At 39.9% G+C, this 18373-nt stretch overlaps 1 protein-coding gene across 1 annotated transcript in view; it reads left to right on the top strand.

Moving 5' to 3' along the window:
* Positions 1–5600: 5600 nt before the first annotated feature.
* Positions 5601–18373, top strand: part of CATSPERE (catsper channel auxiliary subunit epsilon) — a 207788-nt gene continuing 195015 nt past the window's right edge. Inside the window, exons 1-2 of the mRNA XM_044060190.1 lie at positions 5601–5606; positions 5974–6466. Of these exons, the coding sequence (XP_043916125.1) occupies positions 5601–5606; positions 5974–6466 (499 nt within the window). The remainder of the gene's footprint in view (positions 5607–5973; positions 6467–18373) is intronic.

The raw sequence follows: 18373 nt of genomic DNA, 5'->3' as shown, positions 1-18373 counted from the left end.
GGGAACGTCTGTGTGTAGCTTCAATATCAGTTATGTATAGCTTCTCTTTTTTTAATCATCACTTGTGACACAGGCAAATTTACATAAAAGTAATCAAACTGTATTAACAAGTTCACGTTTACAAACATTATACTTCACATATATTGCTATATATCATATAACCTAAGCAACATTACATAAATTATTCAATTCCTCCCTTTTTTTAGCCAAGAAACAACTTTATTAAATCATTGTCTATGACATAGTCAAGCACACATTTATATAAATGAAAACAAATCACACTGGCACAATCCTAATTGCAAGCATTTTACATTACAAACAATACTGGCACACTCCCAGTTGCAAACATTATACATCACTTATTATCTACCCAATCATTTTCAGTCAAACATCAAATAGCTCATTTAATTTCTATCTTCTTTTAAACCTCATTCCTTCCTGTATGTATTATTCCCACAATTCCCATTTTTTCCTATGTAGTTTGCCCCACCCTTTTCTAAAGATCTCAGTTCCAGTTGTTTTATCTCTGTTATTATATTCACTACTTCTAGTATAGTTGGTTTAGATTTTGATTTCCATTTTCTAGTAATTTCTTTTTTTGGTGGCCACCATAATTAGACGGTTCTACGATACATGATCGAAATTTCAACCTACCTACACATTGCTAGCAGGGGGGCAAGCCCCCCTGCACCCCCTGCTATTTAAATATACCAACTCTGAGATCACACTACAGTGAAGAAAATGGAAATTTTCCCATTCTGCACTATAGGGAGCTATCCATTCAGAAAGTTGGAACTTCCAAAAGTCGGTCATATGGTCTCGGCCATATGAAAGTTGGCCTTTTGTAAGTTCGATCATCTGTAGGGGATCCAATTAGACACAACAAGGCCTTACCATGTCTACGCAATTCTGATTCTGTATCATAGCTCAGAAAAATCATCTCCCTCATCACACCAATCTGCCCATCCAGCAACTCCGACAGTGCACCCCGCGGGGAATCCTTGAAGTCCACCAACTCACCACACTCCTAGAAAATATGTTCCCAATTACCTCTTTCTTCCCCATCACACCTCCAACATTTGCTGTCTACCTGAGAAAAAAATTCTCTGGAGTCTACTTGAGGTATAAAAATATCAATGTAAACATTTCCAAGCAAAAATCCAAAATCTTCTAGATTTTGATGTATATTTGGGAGACATACATATATCATCCTATTGTTTCTTTGTGAATTACTTATGCAGTCTCTCTTCCCAATCCATTCTAACCTCTGATTGATTCTTATAGTTATTATGCAATATTTTATATGCTCTACTAATTATTCTTTTTTTAATGGCGACTTCTGTTCAAGATTCTATTAAAAACTCTACCAGTGATGGTGTTTTGTTTAGGGCCCCCTATTTCTTTCTCTTTGCCTATACTCTGATATCAGTCCTTCAAGAAAAATCTTGATGAGTGGATGGGAAATAGGAAATTCACCCTGGGGATCACTTCTGTGTCTCTGCTCAACAGTGGCACAGGAAAATAACGTTCTTGGGTGGCGTAAGCCCTGGAACCTTGTTGGCTAGGCTTATGTAGGCCCTTGGGCCGATAGCCTAGTACCTACCTATGAAACTATGAACTTATAAACCACACTGATGAGGTCATGCCTTCATAAGTGCAGTCTATTAGTGTAAAAGTCAGACTGCTATACCACTTGTGGCTAAAATTGTGTTCTTTAGATTGTGTGCCTAGATAGATAGGGAATTGAAATCCAGCACTGGTTAAATAGTGTGACCTTTTGTACTGTCATGTACAGTTGGCCCTGTGACAGCACCCCTTATGTAAAGTTCCATTTAGAAAGTGTATTTTCACTGGCAGAGGGCTACCCTATAAATTCTATTAACCCCAGGCATTACCAGGTTTTGGAAATAAAATGGTTACAATATGCTTTCAAAAATAAACTAAATCACAGTTGTAAAATGAATTATCCTGTAGCACTGGCTGTTGTGCTTTCTAGACTGTGTAATTAAACAGGTAGGTGGCTTGAATTTAGCAATGGTTGACTGTTGTGACTATGTTTTTCTGTTGTGTTAGTTAGAGAAGGCTGCTAATGCATATAGGATGTGCAGCTGTGAATTGTTACTGTGCTCTTCAACCACCTTCTTTCCTTTTTAGGAGAGCATCACCATATTAAACAATGGTGATATCACCCATTCAAATCTGCACTGTCACAATTGTAAGCCAGCATCTGCTGTGGTGCTTGTGATTCAGGCAGTGCTCTATACCTTGTGATCATAGTAGTCAGTTCAAATCCAGCCATTACTTCTTACAGTCACTTGTGATAGTATGGCTGTGAATGTACATGTAGGTGACATTGTCACCCTGCTGTGTACATGTATATCTGAGGATTCTTTTTCTACGAATAACTGCTCATTTTTCACACAGAAATGCTTTATTGGATAGTGATGATACTTTGAATGAAATTAGGCTTTCCTAGGAGAAATGCTAAGGCTTTTCCCATGTCATGATGAAATGAGACAATGTTCTGTATGCTGTTGCTTTAATAAGGCATGTGTTGAATCTGTGATTATCAACACATTGTGCATGATTGCCATTCTCACATCACAGTGACAGCTGCAGTACACATCATATCACATGTGTTTGGATATGCTTAGCAGCAGGCAATACTGTGTGACAGACATATAGCAACAGTATTTTAAAGAAATTACAGGCACACATTTTTCTTCATCAAGAACATGAGTCACAGCTTCAAATACCCAAATATTTAAACTTTTTAGCAACACTTGCACTATGGTGTGTTCATTCTTCACAATGTCATGTCTACTGTCATCGCATAGTCAGGTGTTTGAAACCCACATTGAGTGGTTGTAATCATTGTGCGCCCTTATGCTGTTATACAAGAATAACATTCACAACTGTTATAATGTGTGCAGTTACAGTAGGAGAAGCCTCCCCATCCATTTTATCTTAAATAAATGTATTGCAACCCAGTCATATGATCTAATTACTTTATAGAGGTCGAGTCTCACAGATGTGTTAAGATTTCTACTGTGATGAGTGTGTGCTGTGGACATACATAGCTTGCTGTTCAATTCCATCAAAGTTCAACAGTATATGAATGTACTGACGTTATACAGCCAATACTGTATCAAGTTATTTTTATAAGTTTTTGCTTTGGACAAACAAATATAAAGTCATTTTGGAATTTCCTGGCAGTGAAACAATTGTTCTGTGTATGTTGTGTTGTGAGTGTTCCTCCAGCACATGCATTCAGTAATGGTTTGTACAGCATACCTACAAAGATAGAATGTGGTTCAATTCTGGAACAGTGTGTGTACAAAACAACAGAAACAGCTTCCTTGTTCAACAAACATTGATATTGCAGTGCTCATAGCTATGTGAGCATTAGCATAGTTACCTCCTTGTCATCATTCTGACAAATTAATATTGTACACGTTATCAATACATGTCCTTTCTTACTTCACATATTAATTTCAGTTATTTGTGGAAAGATCCATTGCACTGTGTTTGTGTTATTTACATGCTGTTATGGCAGTGTTTCCTATAATTTCTTGTGAGCATGCCCAGTAAAATCATGTAATAGATGTACTCCATTTACAAACGGATTGAAATGTCATCATATCTTTATTGTCATTTGTCACTTGCTGTTATCTCAACTCAGCACGTTATCAACATTAATATCACATTTACTCCCCTTTGTTACAATGGTGCTTTCTGTCCTGCTCACATCCACTGTTAGTTAGCATGTCTGGTAGTTAAGTGCGTGGGTCAAGAATTCTGAACAAAATTAATTATTATTACATCAGTATGGAAGTATTTATGTTTAAACTGTGTCTTTGTGACATAATTTGACTGCATTATCTCACTACATTTTCTCTGTTTTTTCCCCTCCCACTTATGTCTGCACTATTACCATTGTAGTTTGTGTACATTCTCCCAATTTAAAGTCCCCTGCTTGTTAATTCTTGTAACCAACTTGCCCTTACTTCATATTTTATTTATTTATTTAACATTTGTTTATTGGAAAAGGCTGAATGGGGCAGCGGCCATTTTCAGCAGAGGCCCAGAGAGAAAAGCACCAGATGCATGTCTTTGGAATGTGGGAGGAAACCAGAGCACCCAGAGGGAACCCACATGAATGCAGGGAGGACATGCAGACTCTGCACAGAAGGCACCCCAGCTGAGAATTGAACCAGATAACCTCTCGCTGTGAGGTGACAGCACTAAGCCCTACACCACTGCACCACCCAAGCTCTCCTTGTGTGCTCGCATTATAGGTTTGATTACAGGTAAGTAGTTTTGTTTACCTGTGTACTTGTGCTTCCTTGTATACCTTTTCTTGGTCTCCAGCACTTCTGCTAGCCACCATAAGGTGCATGTAAATGTCTAAGCGTGATGAGCAGAGTGCATATTCAGTAAGTGCTGTTGCTCATCTAGCTAACGCGCTTAAATCCTGTAGGTTTAACACAAAGCATACGCGATTGTTAATGAATCCCAGGTATATGTTTAAAGAGTACAACAAGCAGTTTTCTTCTGCTTCTTTCGGCTGCTCCGGTTAGGGGTCGCCACAGCAGATAAACTGTTTCCATTTCTTCCTGTCCTCTGCATCTTGCTGTGTCACACCAACCACCTGCATGTCCTCTCTCACCACATCCATAAACCTTATCTTAGGCCTCCCTCTTTTCCTGTTACCTGGCAGCTTCATCCTTAGCATCTTTTTCCCAATATACTCTGCATCCCTCCTCAGCACATGTCCAAACCAATGTAATCTTGCCTCTCTGGCTTTGTCTCCAAACCTTCCAACCTGGGCTGACCCTCTAATATACTTATTCCTAATCCTGTCCATCCTCATCACACCCAGTACAAATCTTAACATCACAAAGAGTAATAAAAATAATTGGTTATAGCACTTCCTCCAGTTTGGGCAACAAATTTATAAGACTTTCAAGAGAATAAATATGAGCAGAAGAAAGCCTATAAGTCTTCTGTACTGCAAGAGTATCTTTTTAGCTAACTCTGTTGATCAGCTTCCTTGTACAGCTGCATTTTTCTGTGTTCACCATTTGAATATAAAAATACATGAATGCCTCTGCACTCTTGACAACCTTATAGCAGCTGATATCTTATGATGTGTAATGCCTTATAGGAGTACTGGGGGGCATTCTGTAAGAGAGTCAATGAACTTTTTCTCAGCAATGGCAGATGATACTGATGGGTTAATTTTATAAATTAATAAAAAATAATCTAGCAACAAGACTGGTGAATGATGTATCACTTATGTCTCTGAAATGTGAGGGTCAGACTGCGTAAACCTCTCTGGAAGGAAGAAAGGAAAACTAAGTAATAATGTCTTCACTGGAGCATGATTCACTCCACTTTCATGAAATACTATCATTTGCAATTTCATATCTGAGTATGTATGTCAGTTGCTTTATTATTCTAATTATATCTGCATGTTGTGTGCAGTGGAGTTCACCATTAGCATTGCTAGATAGGAAGGAATAGCTGTATTTCACATGTATGGTAAAGCAGATCTGATTTGTGCAGGAAATATTTTTGCTGTGCTGTTTTACTAACGTATGGCTGTAATGCCAATCATCAGAAAGCTTCATAGCTGAAAAATGCAAAAATACAAGTTTGCACATCCCATCTGCAGCACTGCACCTATTGCAGCTTTAATAAAACTGTCTGGATAATGTTTCACATTATTTTAAAAATGTGTAAAGACTCTAGTCTTATGTTCTGTTGTTGTCAGTAATAACTTTATAGGATCCAGAGTATATTCTACTCAAAAACAGTTATAGGGGTGTTACTGAATTTATTTATTACTGAATTTAGTTTTTGACCTGCTGGAGTATGCTTATTACTTGCTGATTTAATTAGATGCGTAAAACAGAAACTGCTTTGTTTCTAGTTCTTGGTTTTAAAATAAGTTTCTGATGTTTTCCTTAGGGCTCCAAGAAATTTACTGTAATAGCAGTATGGACCACACATGAACTGTATCTGGGGAATGCCAGTGGTACTTCCTTTTCTAAAATTGCAAATTCTACAAAATTTTTGAACATTTTAAAATTGCCTATACAGTCTACTGTCAATATTCTTACTGTTTCTTCGGGTTCACGTCCACCTGAAATTGGAGTATTACTTAAGGTGTGTAATACATGTGACTTTACTGATAAAAGACTGTGGCTGTTGATATTCGATGAAGAGACAGATAAATGGAGTGTGAACTCTTTGTTTGCCAGAACTCATTCAAACCTTTTACCCAAAGGACCTTTCACCATGGAATTTTTTCAGTCGGCACTGCCATCTCTCTTACTGGGAAACAATGAAACTATTTTTTATAGCCTTGGAAACAACACACAACGTGGCAAGTTGCTTTTACCAGGCACTAACAACTTTGTCAATGCATCGGGAGGAAGCATTATACATCAGATTACTACTGGTTAAGTATTATCTGTTTCTGTTCCTTAATTTAGATTACAAATGACTAATTGTTTTCCCTTTGATTTATGATGGTTGGAAATACATTTATAAATTTGTGTTTAGTAATTTCATATGACATATTAGGCATTACTGTCTGAATTTAATTCTGGATAAATCTTCAAGTAGTTACTAAAACATAAGTTTCATCATCTCGTTTCATCATATCTGAGGTCTCTTTTTCTAGGTTTTCCATCTATCTCCTTGTGAGATCACCTTGAGATGATGTCATATACTTCATTCATAATGGCAGACAACATTGATCTGTCATGTGTGCTATAGTTCTTTCCTACTGCTGATTTTAGGTATACATTTACCAATGAAGCATTTTCAGCTGTATTTTTTTCTTTTCTTCTCCTTATCATACACTGCACAAGTCCTCCACTGAGAGAAAGTTACCTTAAAAGACACACATTTACTGAACCTTTTTATCTGGTTCAAAATCGTGTAACTCAAGTACTTCCATCTTAAGCTGGTCCTGTCTGGAAACTAAACTGGTTGTCTGTTCACCATGTTGCCTTGCCTCACGACAACAACAACTCTTTTCTAATTTGAGTTCCTTATCTATCCTAAATACACTTGCTCCCCTGTGAAACTCCACTTCTTATTGCCACCATTGTGGCTTCAGTGTCTCTGAACTTCGCTCAAGCTTTGAAAGTTTTTCTGTAGTTATTACCTCAGATAAGTTAGTCCTTGTTTTGCTTGTCTGACATTTTCAGAGTTAAATTATTGTCAGGAGTTTGACTGCTAAGTTTATTATAGTTCTAAATTATTTTTCTGCTTTTAAGTTTTCCCTTCTTTTACCCTCCCCATCCCTTGTTTAAAAAAATAAAAAAAAAATAACACATTGAAGTTCCTTCCCTTTTGAATACTTATAATAAGTTAAGTGATTGTAGATTGGCTGTTATTTGTGGTTTCCATGTAGTTTGAAATCAAGGTTTAAAGCATTATACCAGCTAGCCTAGTGTCAGAGGATACCAGTGACTCCTGATTTAAGAAGTGGAGGCAGTTGGACATAAAATTTCTCTACAAGATCCACACAACATGCGAGTCATGTGTCTTGGGGTAGGGCATTTGGATGCTGGCTGACCATTATTTAAGAACTTCAGCTCTCATACTTTGTTAGACAGATGTAATCAATTTATGCTTAAGTGATTGCTCAAGTTGTATACTTTTAAAGAAAAAGAAAAGGAGGATAAACAACTGGACAAAGCCAAATAACATCATTCTGAAACAAAAAAGAAGAGTGAACAACACTGACATATCCATTTAGACCAATTCTCTCCAGCAAAGGTACCCAGGTGGACTATTTATTGCACCTCAACCAGGAGCTTCCTTGTTGACCACTCCATCCAGATTGTCTTTTCCCCCAGACACAAGTCATTGGGTCCCACCAACTGCTTTGTGAACAGGAGAACTGGGAGCTCCTACTCAAAGCAGGAGCTTTCCTAATGTCTATTCTCGTGTCTGAAATAGGCTGCATCATTTTGTTCTTCCTTCTAGAACCTTACACTGCTGGACTGGGACATGATGATGGTGGCATTTGTGAAGGCTTAGCTTCAGTATGGTGCTGTCTTGACCCCCTTAGTGTCCAGGGTGGCTCGAGAAGAGCCCTAAACTACCTTCCTTACTGTCCCTCTCTTAGCCCTGTTTTAGATGTGGAAACCTTGCCACCAGTGAGAGAGTCCATGCTGATGTTCTCAGTATCAAAAAAGATTTTTTTCTTTGATGTTGATGCCCTTGGCCTTGCCCTTGGCCATCAGCAGATCTGATGAAGTACTTGGTGAAGTATGAAAGTGCTCATTTTGTTTTATTTTGCTTTGTTTTATTAAAGTTATTTTGTATCGTACCACCTGCATTTTGGTTTTGCCTTGCTCTATTTATTTTATTTTATCTCCTACTGTGTCTGAAGATCTTGGCACCAAGAGTTTGGTGCCAACTCCAGCCCCTAATTTATTGGGGCCATTGTTAATGTTGATGCTCTTGGCTTTCGACCCTCTCATTCTCAAAGTCTTCCTTTGTGACCTTGATTCCATGAATGTTAGTGCTGTCAATCAGTGCTGATGTTCGTCCTTCAGTGCTAATGGCTTCTACCCTGAGTCATTTAGTTAATAGAATGATACAGAGGAGATCCGAGGTGATCGTTGCTCAGGAACAGGTAAAAGCTCCACTAGTTCCACCTATAGACATCACTGAAACTTGAGAATTTTAGATGCATGTCACATCAGACTTGCACTCACAGGACAGAGGACCATTTAAGAAAGAATTGCTGAGGTCTGGGCTGCGCACTCCTCATGATAGCTTGGACAAGTCTCCTCCCCCAAGCCCTCCTAGGAAGAGACAGTGCAAGAAGAAGCACTTCAGAGTATCTCTCCCCAGATATAGATCTCAATGAATGGGAGGTTTTCTCACCCTCCTCCTGAAGACCCCACATTTGATGAAGCCCTGGCAATGATGTGGCAGAGAGGAACTGGCCAGTGGCAAACCTTCTTTAGGTTTTACTCCAAAGGAGAACAAATAAGGGACTTTATTCACACTGTAGCTTTTTATGTACCATAGTTGTTGTTGTTTGTCTTTCGGCTTTTCCCAGTTAGGGGTCGCCACAGCGGAACTCCTGTCCGCTAATGATTGGTAGTAGATTTTCACAAACGCCGAGGTGCCAGCTCGACCTTTTTTAACCTTCAACGAAGGCATGCCCATTTACGCATGTCTTTCGAACACCCACCCAACCGCGGGGAGGACATGCAGACTCCACACAGAAGGCACTCCCCGCACTCCAGCTGAGAATCGAACGGGAGAACCTCTTGCTGTGAGGCAACAATGTTACCACTGCACCACCGCAGATGTATGATTGTAAAAAACAGGTATGGGAGTGGGTTAATTATGTTATTCATTGGGGAAGGGGCTTTTCCCTTTTCATCCCCTGCACCATCCTGACTCTTCAGTTTGCTTATTGCTCTTATTCACAAGCTTTATATAATACTTAAAAGAAAAGGTTTCTTTTGAAATATTTTCAAAGGTGGAGCAGTACATAAAGATTACGTCTTGTATGCCTTGTTGTCACCACATAACACATTTCTTTACTGAAACTGTCATTTTAATGAATAAATTGTACAAAAGAAGAGACTCACCCCAAAGGAAAAATAGTTGACCATATAAAAGTCCAACAGTCACATGCTAATTTACACAGTGTCTGGCAACTTCAATACTTTAAATGAGAGATGTGACAAAATATTGCCTTTTGCTCCTGTCTCTAGCTTAAAGGTAATGCTTTTGACTCGAATTGTAAGCTTTTCTGATCAACAGGCATTCTCAATACTCTTTGTGCCTTGCACTGCACTCTCTTCCTGCATTTTTACTTTACATTACATCTTTTTTTTTTTTTGGACTCAGTAATATATAAAACTTACAAAATAAATTTAGTTTGTTTCTTATATATTTTTCTGAAATTATTGTTACTAGTACATAACCTATATGGTTGATTAAAGGATTTCTGTCTTCTTTATTTTGTGTGTGTGTGCCTGTAGCAATGCCTAAGCACGAGACCTTGGGTAGTAGTATTCATAGCTGTTGCATACAAGCACACCAGGTATGTACACCAGTCTTACATAAGCACAATCTCAGGCATAATTCAGAGACACAAGCTGTGCCAAAGTGAATCAGTTAGAAGATGATGGAGAAAGTTTTATGCAATAAGGGATTATGAGATATAAATGAGGAATGTAAAAAATCTATGACTTTCTTTCTTCCTTCCTGCCTTTTGTGAGTTACAGTTGCTTTTAGATGCATATGTGCACTATACACAGATGGGTTATAAAAAATGAATCTGCATCTTTTCTGTCTACTTTGTAGTCAAAACAAAATGCTCAGTCTCATTGCAAATTTAGCTTTTTCCTGCACTGAGTTGCTCATTTTGGTTGTGATGAAACCGGATGCACGAAGTGCCACTCACTGGCCTAAGAGAAGAAGGTAAAAGCAAACCTACTCTACCTTGCTGAGCAGAAGTTAGTGGGCAGGATTAGAGTGGGCAGGGATATAACAGGGACTTTGTTGAGCTCATAGTTCATAGGCATAAATTCATAGTTAAATACTGGGTTAGTTGCCTTATGGGGCTAGTCAATCACCCCAAGTTAGAACAGGAAGAGCAAATTGTTTTATAGCTTGGACTTTGTTTATAGATGTCAGGGCTGTTTTCAGTATTAATTTTAGTCTTTTAAAATATTCCTTAATTTTATTCACAGTTGTTCATGTTTTATTGTAGATCCTTCATCATTTCCCAAATATTTATACACTCCCTTCTGCTCAAGTTCCGCTATATCACATTCCTGTCAAAAACTGATATTTTCGTGGTGTTGTAGCTTTTCTGCTTTATAGGTTACCTTTTCACATTTATCAAGACCAAATGACATTCTTATATCATCTGAGAAAGTTTTGACCACTTGTAGCTATGCTTTCATTTCCTTATCTGATGAACTATGCAGTTTTAAATCATCCACAAAAAGAAGATGAGTAGTCTTTACACTATGTTATTTTCTGGGAGCCAAAATGTAACTGTGACCTAATCTACTAGACAGCTTAATGGTTTATGAATGAGACAAAAAGAGCAGTGGTGACGAGTCACCCTGCAGTATCGTCCTTTGAATTTTTATCCCTGGGATAATAATTTCTTCTTTACCATGGCTTAGCTGCAAAGCGGTTTGCCACTGTTTCATGGTCATTAAAATGTAATTGGTCACTTTAGGGAGTATAACTCAGTCCAAAAAGATGCGTGACTTTCCAATGAGCAATAAAATGAAAGTAGAAATTCAAACAAATAAATCCATGTAAGTTAGCAAATTGTTTATTCCAAACGAGTAAGCGCTTTCGCCAAAGGCTTCTTCAGACTCTGATTTATTTGTTTGAATTTCTACTTTCATTTTATTGCTCATTGGAAAGTCACGCATCTTTTTGGACTGAGTTTTACTAGTGTTTTAGCGTGAGTATCCTACCTCAACTAACAGCAGCTCTGAGTTTTGGATTTGTGCATTTACTTTAGGGAGTATCTTACAACATTTATATGCAATCTTTAATCCATGAATGTGGGATGCTGTCAAATGTTTTTTTGCAGTCTATTTATGCCATACTTAAGATTCTTCCCCTTTTTACACTTCTCCATTATAACTTTAGTTTAACACCAAAAGATCCTTTGTTCCATATGACTTTCTTTTGTTACCCTTTTGTTCTATTGCCATGATTGAGTTTTCTTCTAAATGACTATAAATTGTGTCGGCATTAATTCCAGTGTAGTTTATACATTGTCAGAAGGCAAGTTATTTGTCTGTAGTTTTTAAGGAAGCTTGCAGGTTCACTTTTGAGGAGGAGTATCATTTTTCCTGTTGTTAATCAGGTTGGTGTCTGTTCAGGATGCGTGTATAACTAGTTCTTACTCAGGACTAAATCTTTGTGTAAAGATGTTAATGCTTTTAGTCATAAGTTAGGTACTGCATTTGGGCCTGACGTTTTCTATTTAGGAGCTTTTCTTAATTTAATTTTCTCAATTTTTCTGGCAGTTACTTTATCACGTTTCATATCCTGTACATTTGAACTTCTTACTGTCCCCCCCCCCTTCTATCCATTTGGCATCTTTGTTATGCTCCACAGGATCTTCATAAATATTTCTCCAAAATGTGTCAATGTCTTATTTGTTGGAGGTGTTTCTATTCCTTTTACCTTGTTTTCCAATTCTCTATAAAACATTTTGAGTCATCAATGAATTGCTTATTTTATACTTTTCTTTTCTATTTGTCTGTATATCTTCTTAGTTTTCTTTATGTGATGATATCTGTAGTTTATTATTTGCAATAGTGTGATAGATCCTGGTCTATTCTGATACTGTGTGTTGCTTTTATCACATGTATCTTTCTAAGTATTTCTGCTGATCTGTTCACTCTTCTGTACTCTTTTAACAGTGACACTTCTTGTCTTAATTGCTTTATAGTTTTCTGTTCGATACTTCCATGATAGCATTTGATTTCTCCCTTTCCTTTCCCTTACTGCCCTGTGCTTTTGTGGTGAGACTCAATCTGTTATTAATTTAGGTGCACAATAATATATTCTAGTTACTTCTATTATATCGCACACATTTCTATGAACAGTCTTGATTATTGTGTTCATTTGCATTCTACAGAAACTTCCAGAAAGCTTCCTGGGACATATCCTCATCTGCTTCATCCTGTGTCATCCGTTGCTATTTCATGTGGGATCTCACTGGCCTATCACTCCACAACATTGGCTGTGTCAGAGTTGCCACAGTTTCCTGTTGATTCCTTTACTGTGAACTTTTGTACTGGTTTTCTGCTAAACAATTCAAAGTATCTTCATATGGCAACTGATCAGATGCTTCCCACGTTACTAGTTCTCCTTAATTTGGGGACTCATTTTTCTATCATGCTGTGAGGTTACCAGAGTGAAATTTTCTACACTAAATCCTTCACTTTCCAGATAGTCCATAACTTCAGTTTCTGTTTCTTTAACTTCTCCATTGCTAATCCTCTTTTCTGTGTTCTCCCTTTGTTTTCTTATTTTTTGTATTGTATAATGTTCCATATCTGGATGCCTTTGCTAATTTTTTTTTTTATTAGTTTTGCTTTCTCCTTTGCATAAATATTGCACCATATTAAATCTCTTTTTCTTTCCCCATGTCCACATTTCTTCTTCAGTTGTATCCCACTTGTCTTGTTTCTTCTTACTTTGGGGACTCATTGTTCCATCATGATGTGACATAACTTGGGTTAGACTTTCTACACCAAATCCTTCACTTCATGGGTATTCCATAACTTCAGCTTCTATTTGTTTAACTTCTGCTTTACTAATCTTCTGTTCTATGTTCTCCCTTTGTGATCTTATTTTTTGTATTGTGAAATTATCCTTATCGTGGTGCCTTTGCCTATATTTCTGTTCAAATATCTATGGAGCTGCTTTTTTTGTATTGATTCATTTGGCTTTCCCCTTTGCATAAATATTGCACATTATCATATCTCTCTTTCTTTTCCATGTCCATGTTTCCTTTTTATACCTTTTAAGAATCTCTAGATTTTTCTTCTTTATATTTTCACACTTCCTCAGTCACTTCTTTTTCCAAACAGCCCAAGGTTTCTTAGTCTATATAATATTTTTCATGAGTCTGGTATATTAATTAAACACACATTTGCATTTGAAGCTTTGACAGTTTTTCTTGTGCAAGTATATTTATTTTCTCTATTTTTTTCTTTTAATCTTTTTGTATATCTTCTAGCCTGATGTTCTAGGTTTTTTGCATAATAGAAACAATACATGATTTCTTTCTTATCCATAGTAATCCATTCTATAGTATTTATGGCTCTTTTCTGGCCTGTCAGTTTTCGTGGCTTTTTTGGACTACTGCTTCCTGATACAGTGTGTGTGTGTGTGTGTGTGGGGGGGGGGGGGGGCATGTATCCCCTGAGTCTGGCCTAACCTCATTGTAGGAATGTTTCCTTATCTTAAGGATTCTACATAGTCATTTTTTCCAGTCTTGATACCAGTGTGCCTACCAGGAATGGGCACTTTTTTATCCTGGGATTTTTGCACCCAGCTGTCTTTTTTTATTTTTTAACCTACTTCTGTCCATAATATATGATCTGATGTTGTTAATCTTCGTTCATTCCTTACTGATGGGTTATCGGTTCCATCCTTGGAACCAAGCCAGCCATATATCAAGTTTGCATCAGCCAAAAGCTCTCGAGCCAAGGTCCTACCCAGAATGCTCTGCTCTTTGTTACCCCAGATCTCGTTTGTCACGTTGCTGTTCAGCCGTGTCAAGCCACTCTCTTCAGCTAAGTGTATAATTTTTTGAAAGTTTATATATCATTTCTACTTTAAAGTTTTTCATACAGTTTCTTGTATTATTCTCCTACGCTATCATATCCTTAAGATTCTCTCCCTTTAGTCTGTTTCCCTTTATTACCCTTTTCTTACCTTTGAGGTAATCCTTCATTACCATCATTGGTAATTCTTCTTCCTTCTCTCTTCTTACCCTTTTGGGTAGTCTTTCCTCTTCTTTTTGATACTGTTGTACTTCTCCACATCATTATGTTGGATAAGAAAAGTAGTGTTGGTTTTAAACAGTGTAAGGATTGCGGCCATATGTTACCGCTTTCCGATGGCCATGACTTATGTGTCTATTGTTTGAATGTCTCCCACCTTACTGTGGATCCCCCGTGTGGGATTTATAGAAATTTTTCAACCAGGACTCTTAACAAGAGAAAGAACAAGTTAATCCTGAAAGGTCTTCTCAAATCTCCTTTCTGTGAGGCTATCTCTGGGTCGGAGGGCTCAGCCCCTCCTGATAAAACCCTGTAGGAGGCGTTCTTCCTTTTCCTCATCAAGGTCGCTCACTTCATCTCCCTCTGGAGATCATAGGGAGTCGACTCATAAGAAGGTGAAAATGACTACTACTTCGGTGCTGCCACCTGTGACCCTTTTGGCTCCAGGCTGGGCACCGCCCCAGCTGATTCTTACTCCAGCCATGTCTTCCTTATCGACACCGGCACCAGAGTTCCTGGTGCAGACAATTATGGCTCCGACAGTTCTGTCGCAGCCCTTACCAGCACCATCCATGCAGGTACAGTCCCCTTCGGCACCGTTGATACAATCCCCTTTGGCCCCGTGTATGACGTTACTATCCTCCATGGTGCAGTCACTTTTGGCAGTGACATACTCTTTGGTGCAGTCCTTTTTGGCACCATCATTAATACCAGTGCAGACACTTTCCTTGACAGCACCATACCCATCGGTGCCTACACTTGCTTTTATGGTGCAGACACCTTCGACTTCTATGGCGCCATCCTCGTTTCCGTGCTCTGCACCTCTTGAATTAGCAAGAACCAAGTACTCTCCTTTCTTGGATCCATTTGCTGGTAGCCAATATAGTCCTTTTGTAGAAAGGCCAGAATTGCCCTCAGGTTTCTCTATGAGGTTGACCAGGAGCCTCTCCGAGTAAGATGTGTTGCGGCTTGTTGACCACTTGCTTGTGGCCAGAGGTCTCTCTCAACTGTCGAAACCCATGTTCCCTCCATCAGGTGAAAGTATATCTCCTCAAACTCCAGTGTGCACTCCTCCTTTGACTTCCACCCAAGTACCAAAGCCCATTACTCCGACAGCAGCTTCCCTCCCTCTGACCCCAATAGTGGTTCTCACTTTGGAACCAGAGTCGTCCTTGTGACCCTCAATGCACTGGGCATTGGGATCTTCTCAAGCCAGTGGCTGTGCCGTGGGGAAGGGCATTCTTGGTTCCATGCTGATTTTTTTCTATGGCACCCTCCAGGAATCCCCTTTTTCATGCCTCACAGTCCTCTTGAGACTCCTGGTCTGGGGGTCGGCTAGTCGGGGCAGGGTGTGACCCCGGTTCTGAGGTTGTCATGCTCATTTCCAAGGTCCCATCCCACCTTGGGTGGACTGGCCTTCCAGGCCATGGAGAGGGCGCTTGCCTCTGCTGACAAACCCCACATGTCAGAATCCTCTCCGCACTCTGTGCCGCAACTCTCACAAGCAACAACTGCCGGACACTGGGCACAAGGGCCTCGGGTTTCTCCTCCTCAGGAGACCCCCTCTTTGCAGTCTTCCCCAGAACCTCCCACTGAGGAAGTACCCGGCAAAGCTTCATGCAAGAGGAAGCACATGGACTCCACTGAGGGGTCTTTGACCGAAGATATGGACTTTGATAATGGGGAAAGATACCCACAGTCACTCTCTGATGAGGTGTCCTTTGGTGACATTCTCGAGATTCTTAGACAGCGGGGTGACTGGAAGTCTTCTAATCCTTCCTGAGAAGAATCCATATTCCTGCAGGCCTTTCGTGCCCGGCCCCCTAACTCCTGGGTTACCCCGCCAGCTGATGAGCTTGTCCAGCTCATCGTGCAGCACACATGGAAGGCTCCTGACTCCCTGGAAGCAATACCGCAAAGGCATGATAAAATCTTATCACCCCCAGCTGAGCATCCCCAATGGTCACAAAGTCTTCCAGTTGATGCCATGGTGGTGGTGGCTACAACTAAGAAAGATTTGGCAGAAGAGAGCCAAACTTTCCATCCACCCAACAAGGAGTTCTGGGCGATAGACAGACTTAGATAAGCATGTGTTTGCTTCATCAACCTTTGCTGTAAGGTCTTTGAACTATTTGGCACACTTTACGAGGCTCCAGATAGATCTCATCAACCAACTCTCCGAAACCTTGGCAGGAGCTGTTTCTGATGAGGTCCCTGACATTGTAGCTTCTCAGATAGCCACCCTAGAGTCCATTTCCAATTCTTCCTTGTGTCTTATTTCTCACACAACTGAAGGAGTGGCTAGAGTGGCAGGCGTGGGTATAGTCACCAGACGACATGCCTGGATGCACCTTTGTGACTTTGCGGACACCTTTAGGGCTTCCTTCATGAATGCCCCCGTCAAGGCCGCTTCTTTGTTTGGCCCTAAAGTTAAAGATACCCTGGCAAGGTGCGAACAGGATGGCAAGACCCTATCTGCCGTTGGTGTCAGGCACTCCACTTCTTAACGATTCTACTCCAGAAATCAGAGGAGTGGGAAAATGTGGCACAGGAGATCACAGGGCTCTTTCCGTGATGCACATGCCGAGTTCTCCCCTAGAGGCAGAGGGGGAAACTCCAATGGAAGATACCCCTTTCGGTGTAGAACAGGTCTGCAAAACTGGGGTCCCAAACATTCTTCTCTGGCCAACCCTATCAGCGCTCCTGAAGCGTTGCCTGACTGCTAACTTCTGGAAGCAGTCAGGGGTAATTTTTCCTTGTACCCCGCTTCCTGGCGAAACATAACCACTGATTCTTGGGTACAACGGATAATATCTAGAGGCTATCACATCTCCTTCCATCTTTGTCCAACCTCATCCAGAGTGTTACCTGATGTTCCACCCAGTCAAAGGGAAGCAGCAGCATATGAAATCCAAAAGCTGCTACAAAAAATAGTCATCCAAACAGTCCCCACAGACCAGATAGGATCTGTTTTTTACTCAAGGTTCTTTTTAGTGCCAAAAAAGACAGGGAACTGGAGACCAATTCTGGATCTCAGCACAATGAACAAATTTGTAAAAACAGAGAAATTCCGGATGGTCATGGTTCAGTCTATCCTTTCTCTTCTGGAAGAAGACTATTGGATGTGCTCTGTAGATCTTCAAGATGCGTATTACCACATAAAAAATGGACAAATGCTCAAGGAGATACCTCCACTTCCACATAGGAGACAGTCACTACCAATTTTGAGCACTACCCTTTGGTCTCTCTACAGTCCCCAGAGTGTTCACCAAATGCATGGCAGTAGTTATCTCTCACTTGCGACTTCAAGGATTCCAGGCATTTCCATATCTAGACGACTGGCTCCTCACTGCCCCCACCAAGCATCTACTGGAAGAAGCCCTGCACTACACTCTCCTTACAGCACAATGCTTGGGAATTACTATAAACTGGGAGAAGTCCAACATGACCCCAGCCCAGTCTTTGGAATTCATGAGGGTACTGTTGGACACGAGAAATTGCACAGCATCTCTTCCAGACCACAGGCTTCAAAGAATAAAGCAACAGGTTCAACCACTGCTCTGTCAACACAAATCTCCCACTCAATCTATACTCCAACTCTTGGGGTCAATGGCAGCCTCGATCATCATTGTTCATCTAGCCAGATTCCACATGAGGCTCCTACAGTGGTTACTTCTCACTCAGTGGTATCCTCTGCAACATCCTTTGTCTTTTCAGATAAGTGTAACTCAGAGATACAGGCAAGATTTACTCTGGTGGACGTCTCGAAATCCCCAGCAGTAGTCTTGCCCCTTCAGCCCCCCTCAGCTGAAAGCCACGGTGACCAC

This window comes from Protopterus annectens, chromosome 1.part2 (assembly GCF_019279795.1).
Source record: "Protopterus annectens isolate FY-2018-M chromosome 1.part2, PAN1.0, whole genome shotgun sequence".
NCBI lineage: Eukaryota > Metazoa > Chordata > Ceratodontiformes > Protopteridae > Protopterus > Protopterus annectens.
This window is presented reverse-complemented; position numbering and strand designations above follow the sequence as displayed.